This window comes from Trachymyrmex septentrionalis, unplaced genomic scaffold (genome assembly GCF_001594115.1).
Source record: "Trachymyrmex septentrionalis isolate Tsep2-gDNA-1 unplaced genomic scaffold, Tsep1.0 scaffold5, whole genome shotgun sequence".
NCBI lineage: Eukaryota > Metazoa > Arthropoda > Insecta > Hymenoptera > Formicidae > Trachymyrmex > Trachymyrmex septentrionalis.
Window position 1 is genome coordinate 2070754 of NW_017305672.1, and position 10060 is coordinate 2080813.

Sequence of the window (10060 nt, forward strand, 5' to 3'; positions counted from 1 at the left end):
TTATCGAAGAAAAACTGTAAAATATGGCGTATTTTCTCTTTGTTGGTGTCCATCTTTGACACGCGCTCAAACAATACTGACTCAGGCAATCACAAAACTGAGAAGTTTTTTTAGTACGAAATCTTATCTTTCTAACGCCATTTGGCGTAACCCGATCGCACTTATACAACGCGAGATACAGATTACTAAAGCCATCTATTGGAAAAATAATAGATTTCTTTTTACTACACCTTATATTAATTATGTATTTTAACTTATATTTTATTTATATTATTTAATAAATTGCTATTGACAGCTACGAGGGTCGTTTGAAAAGTCCGTGCAAAGTCAGAGAGATGGCACTACTGGCGCGTATCAAGGTTAGATTTAGTTAGTAGCATCTCTTGGAGGAACACACACCAAGTTACAGCCAGATCGGTCTATTTGTTTGTGTTTGGCATTCATTTGAATCGAGGAAGTCGAGTGATTTTCACGATAACGCACCAGCTCACACCTCAGCAGTTGTGGTCGCAAAATTAATGGAATTAGGGTTCCAACTCGTCTCACATCCCCCCTACTCTCCAGACTTGGCTCCCTCGGACTACTATTTGTTCCCCAATATGAAGAAATGGCTGGCGGGAAAAAGATTTTATGGAAACGAGGACGTGATTGCAGAAACAAATGGCTATTTTTCAGACTTGGACAAATCCTATTATTCGGAAGGGATTCAACAAATTAGAGCAGCGTTGGACGAAGTGTATAAGCCTAAAAGGTGACTATGTTGAAAAATAAAAAAAGTTTACCCCAAAAAATTAAGTAGTTTTTATTTTTGCACGGACTTTTCAAACGACCCTCGTATCTTGCAAGCGGAGATAGCATGGTATCACTTAGTTATCAGTTTCGAATAGGCAAAAGTACAGTATCGAAAATAATATTAGAGACTACAACAGCAATTTGGAATATTTTACAACCAATTGTCCTGAAACAACCAACAGAAGATGACTGGAAGAGAATTGCTAAGAAATTTAATGATAAATGGAATTTCGTCAATTGTATTGGGGCAATAGACGGGAAACATATTCTTATTCAGGTAAATAAATAAATTTGTTTAAGGTAAATAAATGTATATTTTTAATTGTTAATAAAAATAAATATTTTAGGCATCTTCGCATTCTGGCTGTACATTTTACAATTATCATGCATCCCATAGTGTAATATTGATGGCTGCCTGTGACGCGAATTATTGTTTTACTCTTGTAGACCTTGGAGCAGAAGGACGCCAAAGCGATGGAGGAATATTTCAAAGAAGTGACATTGGTATTGCTTTTGAAAGCAATCTATTAAATGTACCTCCTGCTGAAAATATTTTAGAGAATTGTACGTTATCATTTGTGTTGGTTGGAGATGAAGCATTTGCCTTAAAAACATACATGATGCGGCCATTTCCTCGAAATTCTCTAACTTACGAAAAAAAAATCTTTACTTATCGATTAAGTCGTGCACGTCGTACCATTGAAAGCGCCTTTGGTATTTTAGCATCCCGATGGCGAATATTTCGTAAACCAATTAGCGTCTTTGGAGACTGTCGATAATATTATTAAAGCATCGCTTTGTCTTCATAATTTTATAATAAAGGATGAATTACAAAAATCCGTAAATAAACCACGGAATGTATTTACTAGAATGTTTGATGAAAGTAATGAATGTGAAGCTATGAGAGATATTACTTATATAGATACAAATGAACGCACATCACATAATGCTGTAACAATAAGAAATAAATTTGTTGATTATTTCATGAATGAAGGAGCGGTATTTTGGCAATATGAAGCTGTTCAAAATAATAATATGTAACCTAACATGATTTTATTTTTAAAAATATGTACGCATTAAAACGTTTTTTTACATAACAAATTTATGTGTGTTTATATATGTACTTGTATCTGTACGCAAAACAGGATATAACAAAAAAAATTATTTTGTATATTATTTGCATCTGTGCAAGACGTTTAGCTACAATACATATACTATATAATAAAATATATGTATTGATAATAAATAATATTGATAAACAAAATACATAACTGTGTAAATACAAAATTGTTATATCTGTACTTAAACAAACAATAAATTCTTTAATCATATAACTAAAACAAGAAATCCTTTCTTTTTTAACACTATTAATACTGTTTTTATTACTATCATTACTGTTAATATTGCTTGGTATTGTAAAACTACTTGTCGCAAAACTTATGGAATAACTGCATTATTTCTATTTCAGCTGATAATCTGTTTTTCATATCTAGCATCCGTAAAGAATCTGCAATACTGCGACAGAAGTGATCCACTGAGTCTGATGCAGCAGGTATTAGTGGTTTTAAAGCTGAAAGCGCATGTAATAATTCGTCTTCGCTAGTAGTAGAGCGTAGACGTTCTAACAAGATAGAAAATAACATGTAAAAAAGTTATTATTAATTTAAAAATTAAAATTCGTATTTATAAAAGCTATACTTGATGATTTGCTGGAGTTAAATCTTTCGGGAGAATTTAATGAAGAAGACCGAGAAGATGTAGTAGACGGCAAAAATTCAGGTGAAGGTGGTGTAAGTATAGGTGGAACCTGAACAGCATACGATGAAAGTGGACTGTCAACGTGAGAAGTATTCCATTGTGAAATATTAAAATTAGATGATGAAGCAAGCGGTTGTGATTTTCTAAGACATATATTCGACACATGCCTAAAATAAATTATAAAATATAATAAAAATAATTGCCTCATTTTTTTAATATTAATTTTTTAGCTTTAATTTTATTTTATATTAATCAAAATATGACATATTTACCTTCGTTGATCCATACTATCATCTAAAAATGACATTAGCTTATAATATTTATAGTTAGGACCGCCGCTGATGATCCACTAGGTAATTTCTTTTTCATATTACTTCGAATCTTCATGTATCTGTCACGTTGAACTTTCCAGCGTCTCTTTAATTCTTCGACTGGTACCTGGCCTATATGAAATTATAATAAACAAAAATTTTAACATACAAGTAAACACATTTTCTGAAAAAAAAATTATGAAATATAATTGAAATAAATGGAATATTAGTGCAAATTGTTCATAACTTTTATTCATACATTTTTATTATATTTTTTATATTTACCTTCAAAGATTTCAAAAATCTTTTGCCACATTTTATTAATGATTACTCGACTTCTGCTTTGGATTGATGATTTAATATCGTATAACGCAGGATGTTTTTGAACTTCGCCAATGAGTACTTTAGTAAATTCTTGAACATCTCCACTGATTTCAATATACACAGTGTGTATGTCTACATTCTCATCTTGTTCAGATACTTCATTCATAGATTCTTCGTCACTTTCCATATTTTTTACAGAATCACAGGTCTCTTTTGTTATCATGTTTATATATAATATACATACAATTTCATGAATATTAATTTTAATCAAATACTCATTCAAAAAATAAGTATTTATTTATATATTGAAAGAATTAATCTCTATATCTGCATGTAAATATCTATTGTGTAGCATATCAACGTTACATTGAAGAGTCTCCTATTGGAAAGAATTCTATGTCATTGATAGATTGCAAATTTTCGTCACACATAATGTATATCCACAAATCTTTGAATATATGAAAGAATATAATAACTTAGTAAAACTTATAATTGTGTAGAGGGATTTATTTTTGTATTAATATTTTAACTTAAACCAAAATAATTAGAGGTTATGAAATAGATTTTACACATTCTCAAAACATCAATTTATTACTAAAATTAAAAAGATACATTTATTTTATTCACATACTCACCAATTTCTTTCAGTAATAATATTTTTAAAAATAACAACTGTCTGTTACTAGAATTTCTTCAAGCCTCAACTATCTGCAGAAAGACGGAACCAGGAAAGCAGAATGCGGAACGATGCGGAAAGACAGAAGCAGACGAGCGGAAAATATCGCCTACTATCAGCGCGTGTTCTGATTGACTTCCGCTTTTCTGCTTTCCGCTTTTCCGCCTAGGTGTGAACCCGCCCTTAAGCTCGAACGACGCGGCGCGCCTGCTAGGCCATCCCCGCTTCTCGCGATTCGCGGGCCGTGCGTTCGGTAGGCTGTATCTTCGGCAATAGTAAGTTAAACGTTAATATCTCGTTAATTATTGTGAGCATTGCAAAATAGTACAGGACTTTTCGACTTAGTTTAATCCGCTCTATTTGCTCAGGACGAGTGGGACCGTACAAGTCAGCCATCCTATATATAAATTCATTAATTTGAAATGACCGCGTATGGCTCTGGCATACCAGTGTAATGTTTGTCGCGCGCGACACGTGATATCCAATGAGAGTATACCTTTAAAATAAAAACATTGATAAAGCTGTACACTCATTGGATATTGCGTGTCGCGCGCCACAAACATCGCGTTCACATTCGTGCGCTCGGTGGGTATCTTCGGCAATAGTAGGTCGGGCAGACTCGCATATTCGGCTATCTTTAAACGGCTATCTTTAAAATAATTAATATCTCATTAATTATTGTGAGCATTGCAAAATAGTACAGGATTTTTCGACTTAATTTAGTCTACTTGATCGGGATGAGTGGGGCCATACAATCCAGCCTGTATACGTAGAGGAAAGCCCTCTATTATGAGATAGGCGCCTAATATGAGATAGCGACGTTTCTGCTAAACTAATAAACGCTATATATTGATTCCACCATGAATTTATTGCTCTTGGATTGAAAACTATTTAGTAGAAAATTTATTATTAGATCATGCCATAGTCAGTGTAAAAAAAGATTTTAGAATTTGGATATCTTTAAGTTTCATTGCAATGAGCCTTTAAATTTTGTTTATTATTAAATAAATAAATATTTAGTAATAAATTCTTCATGTAGTGATAGAGTAAAATCATACTAATAGAAAAATATGGAATATGTTGAATTGTTTAATTACAAAAGTTAAATTTGATGATCGTAGAACCATAAGGCGTGGAAATCGTAATATCGAGATACTCAAGGTATTTCTAATATGAAATAACCTATGCTCCTATGTATAGTAAAAATCGTGAAAATCGAGTGCCTATTTCAGCGATGCTTGATTCCACACTACCTGAAAATGAGTTCTGAGTATAATCTATCGCATGCTCATTTTTCACGCACTGGTTGTGCTTGTTTGCATTTTAGAAACATGAAATAAAGTTTTTTTAATTGCAATAACTGATATACTTTGCGTTTTACTATCAATTTCTCGGGGCATCTCATATTAGAAGCACAATTTTTTGACTTTGTTGGATTTTTTACGTTTCTTTAATTAAAAAACAATGGAATTTGAATTAAATTTTATATAACGTTATCTTAAAGCTTATTAAATTCCTTTCAAATATTATTTTTTTAAATTCTGCCCATAGACTTCTAGCACTTATCCAAAATGAACTCGATATCTCATAATAGGGGCCTTTCCTCTACTTTATTTGGAAAAATGGATCCGTCAAGTATGTAAGTAAATGTTTTTGAATTGTTATTATAGTTTATTTATGACCAAAAAAATACATACGAATGTTTAATTTATGTACTTTTTAGATTAATACGGATTTATTTGTTGTAGAAGTTTAATGCATAAAAGTGCATAAAGGGTACATATAAGTACAGTTCAGAACTGTTCAGGAACACGAATCATCACATGTATGATTACCGCAAGAGCTTGAGTATTTTTAAAAGATTATTCGGCCGGGACAAGATTAGATTAGCGGCATCCAATCACATATATACAGTAGCGCAACTCTCGATTTTATGTTGGCCAAAATGGAGTGCGCATGCGTGAAATAAGCAGTTGCTTCGTCTCATTTCCTTCCTTTTTTATTGTTTTCTCTCTTTCTCTCTCTATTTAAATAAACGTTTCCACTTAAATATTTGTCTTTCAAGCATACATGGTTCAGAATAGAAATTTAGAGGAAAGTATTACGTGTATTGTCCATTTGGTGAAATGTGTGAGAAATCTCGAGAGATTGGTCTAATTTTTGTGAAAAAGTGATAAAGTGAAAAAGTGAACAAAAAGTAACATAGAAAATCGAGCAAAAAGGATTTCTTTTTATTTATTGTATTTTAAATTTATTTTTTGGACATAAATGTATATAAATTTCTTTTATATCTCTCAGCTTTCTCATAACATTTTCATAGATATATAATTACATAATATTTCTTTATACAAATATACATTTTTAAGTTAATTTAATATTTTTCCTAATATTTTTCTATATTTTCTCTTTATTTTTCAATATGTTTATAATTTATTTTTATTAATCTTTATTAAGTTCAAATTATTTCATTGTAATAGTAGGTTTATTCGTTTGTATACGTCGTATGCTCTGAATGCTCCTATAACAGCTCTTACTCAATCCAAGGCATTTGTTGGAGTGCGACGCGAATAAATCTAAGTAAGTTTTGACAGAGCGAAAAAAGGATGAAAAGAGAAAGAAGTTTAGGTGGTAACCATGGCAACGCTAGATAACTTGCTTATTTCACGCATGTGTGCTCCATTTTGACCAACACTAACATCAAAGATACCGATAGGGAGTTGCGCTACTGTATGTACTGTGACCCAACTGTACTTGAAATCGCGCGTGTACAATGAGGAGCAAAAATGAGTTTGTACCTCAGTGTAATACATACATATTTTGGTGTAGATGAGTGCGCCGCCAATATGTATGTATTACACGAAGTACAAACTCATTTTTGTTCCTCATTGTACTATGTATTGTGCATTTCGGCCATTTTGACGCATCAGTTCTGGGTAGCGATCATGTAACTTTTTCTCTGGGGTGGAAACGTGAAAAGTAAAAATTCTTTATATGTATGTGTGTATATGTACAAACATACATATATAACAATTTTGACTTTTCACATTTCCGCTCTAGCGAAAAAGTTATATGATTGCTCTCCTGAAATCAATTGCGGTACTTTATAGGTCTAGCGACTTTACTTAGATTTACATAACCGAACGCTTATTCAGAATGATTTAAAAAATTCACCAACATATTTTCAACTTTCTAGAATAAATATTAAAACTTCATTTTGGAAAATAATAAAATATATTTAGTATAATTTATAAATTACCGAAAGACTTATAAGTTAGGAAAAAATGGCAAGTTGGAATGGCAAATGGATTCACGAAACGTTGGCATTTCAAGAATGGATTTGGACACGGAGGAAACCCGCGAAATGCATAATCTTTATATAGAAAGCACCCGTAGAAACCTCAAGAATATTATTAATATATTATTATATATATTTATTAATGATATTACATAATAAATTCTCTCTTATATATGTTACGTCCAAACCCTTAAAATTAGGTCAATGAGACAAGGAGAGAGGGTGTGAAAGGATGGCTAGACTCAATCTCACAGGTATACATGGAGAGGCGAACACCTGTGAATCCGCATTTTTTCGGTCCCGGAATGTGGGTCAACGAAAGGACGCTATGACACCTGTTCCGAGGGACAGTGCGAACGTCAGTCCTACTTTATGGGTCAAGGAACTTAATCCTTTTGACCCGGGACCTCGTGCGATCTCAAGAATTAGAAGGAAGTGATGTGAAGGGTAACAAAAAAAGGTGGAAGCTAGCGATTTTTAATTAGCTTACATTTATTTGAATTGAGCTTATAGACATTATGTAAAAATAAATAAAAATATTATTATTTAATAGATGTGTTCGCAAGGTGTGCGTGTGCGTGCGCGTGTACGTGCGCGTGTGTGTGTGTGTGTGTGTGTGTAAGTGTGAGGAGAGATAGGAGAAAAGGAGACTAGGGGTTACTGGAGGGGATTGGAGGCGAGAAAGGTGGTGCAGGAGCACATTGGGACGAGGTACTTATATTGGACTATATAAGGAGTGGGAATATAGACTGTCACCAGTCTATCTCTCTCATTGGTAGGAGAGGAGTAAAGACGGAAAAGCTGATCTCTGTCGATCGGCGCGGGATCTGGTTGGAATGGACGAGCGGAAGCGGGTTTAGCGGAGGAGGGGGAGGGAATCGCTCTTCGAGGAAAGGAGGGAGAGGAATTCGGTCCTCGAGAAGAAGAAGGGGAGGGAATCGCTCCTCGAGGGGAGGAGGAGAATAATTCAGGATTTCCTTGATAATGGGATCAAGTACAGGAGGGGAGCTTAGCTCCGATCGGTCGCTGACCGGTAAGTATGAAATCTCCAAATAGTCGTCGGTCGGTTCGCTTTGAGGTGATCGGCCTCGCCTATTGCCCCGGACGTAAGGGGCAGGGTTCGCCCCTGAGACCTTTTAGCGTTACGGACACGCACTATAATCGAAGGGTAAAAATAATTATATGCTTGAGTACACGTGTATATATATATATATATATACCGTTCGGTCCTTCTTTTTAGATCCGTCAGACCGTTATCAACGGGCTCCATTCGAATCTCATAGCCGCCGCCTGTAGTCGCGACGTGGAGCCTTTCTTTCGAAAGAAAAGAATTGTAACATCTATAGGACGTAACACATATTTATAATATTTCTTTTCTTCTCCATTGTATACAACAAAATATACTTGTTTAATACAAAATTTTTTTTGATAATTTTATTATTTGCAATCTAACAAAACAGTAATTTTAAATTTATTGTTAATTTAATATTTTTGTTATAATATAAAATATCATTTACATTGAATTTTATTTCATATTTGTTATATTTCCGTATTTATTATTAAAATTTTTAAATTATTATCTTTAATTTTACAATGTTTTCTACAATGTTTTTTACAATAAACATATAAACCATTGCAATATTTATACTGATCACAAAGATGATGCTTATGAAAAAAATGTGTTATGCAGAGAGACTTTCTGCACCATGCGCAAGTAATTACAGTTATTTCACCACAAATATCGCATGTTGGTTTCGAATGTTTTTTAAAGCAAAAATCGATCGGTATTTCAAATACTGGCCTATGTTCCAAATAGCCAAACGTATTTTAAAAAATTAATAAATCTTGGCGATGAAAACTGATTGTGCGTTAATAACTGTAATTTTAAAATAGCTTTCTAGAATGAAGTTTTACATCAAGATCTAAAAGCATGACATCTGAAAAATGCTTGATGAAATTCTTCCACAAACGGAATCCAAAAACATCTAATTGTATTTTTCTTGTTATTCTAGCCGGTATAGTTCATAGAACAATATCTTTTGCAGAATCTCGTCTATTTCTTTGAATTATATCCGGAAAATGACCAGTCCATAAATCTAACAGTAAAATTGAATTTGATCCAACATTTAAAAAATATACTTCCCTTACTCAAGTTTCAAAATGATTAGATGTTAGTTTACCAGATTTTGACGCCATAATAAAAATATTATTTGCGGTAAACATCGTTTCTTGTACCCTAGGACTTAATGTCACTAGGTTCTTTTAACACTATAAGAAGTGGAGATAATAATCTATCATTGGCTGAAATAACAGGTTGTATTGTATAACTGTGCGTAATCGCAGATATTGACTGTGCTACACTCTCTACTTTTTTTATACCTTTCTCTGTCAATGTACGACTAGCATGTAATCATGCACAAGCATGGTATCAACACATACGTAACGATAGTACGTGTGAAACTTTCACTGTTGCATACAGCAGTACTACACGTAGCAACTGGTAGTAATCAATTATATTTACTACGTAGTCAGTTACAATAATAAGACGCAATGTCTTATATTATAATAATAGATTATTATAATCTATTATAATAATAGATTATTCATGTCAACAACATACGCAAACAATGCGTCAGTACGAGTTTGGCTATTAAATAACGAGACTGCTTATGAAAAAGAGTTTTATTTTAAAAATTATTCTACAATTGAATGCTCCCCTTCGTTTTTTCCATTGGTCAAAGTAATGCTGGAAGTCTTCTTTTGTAAGAGCATTTAGGAGCTCCGCCGATTTTCGCTTCACCTTTTCCATCGACTCGAACCGGGTTCCTTTTAAGGCAGACTTGATCTTCGGAAACAGGAAAAAGTCACAGGGTGCTAAATCAGGCGAGTACGGCGCGTGTTCGA

The 10060-nt window shown here is 33.2% G+C and overlaps 2 protein-coding genes across 3 annotated transcripts; one reads left to right on the plus strand and one right to left on the minus strand.

Annotated features, from left to right (window-relative positions):
- Positions 1 to 826: 826 nt before the first annotated feature.
- On the plus strand, positions 827 to 1601 carry LOC108751557 (the record flags this gene model as incomplete). Its single annotated transcript, XM_018491793.1, has 2 exons — positions 827 to 1069; positions 1140 to 1601. Coding segments are annotated over 2 exons (675 nt in total), but the record flags the coding sequence as incomplete, so codon positions are not given.
- Positions 1602 to 2203: 602 nt separating this feature from the next.
- LOC108751566 lies at positions 2204 to 3355 on the minus strand. Of its 2 annotated transcripts, none has more exons than XR_001939499.1 (4): positions 3147 to 3355; positions 2823 to 2993; positions 2491 to 2599; positions 2204 to 2413 (listed from the first exon to the last, which is right to left on the minus strand). XR_001939499.1 is itself a non-coding variant. In XM_018491800.1 (4 exons), exons 2-4 carry the CDS (start codon positions 2855 to 2857, stop codon positions 2214 to 2216), a joined length of 462 nt encoding a protein of 153 aa, XP_018347302.1. In that variant the 5' UTR covers positions 2858 to 2993; positions 3147 to 3355; the 3' UTR covers positions 2204 to 2213. The 2 variants fall into 2 exon arrangements, 1 of the variants encoding a protein (XP_018347302.1); XM_018491800.1 differs by having other exon boundaries at positions 2491 to 2717.
- Positions 3356 to 10060: the final 6705 nt, after the last annotated feature.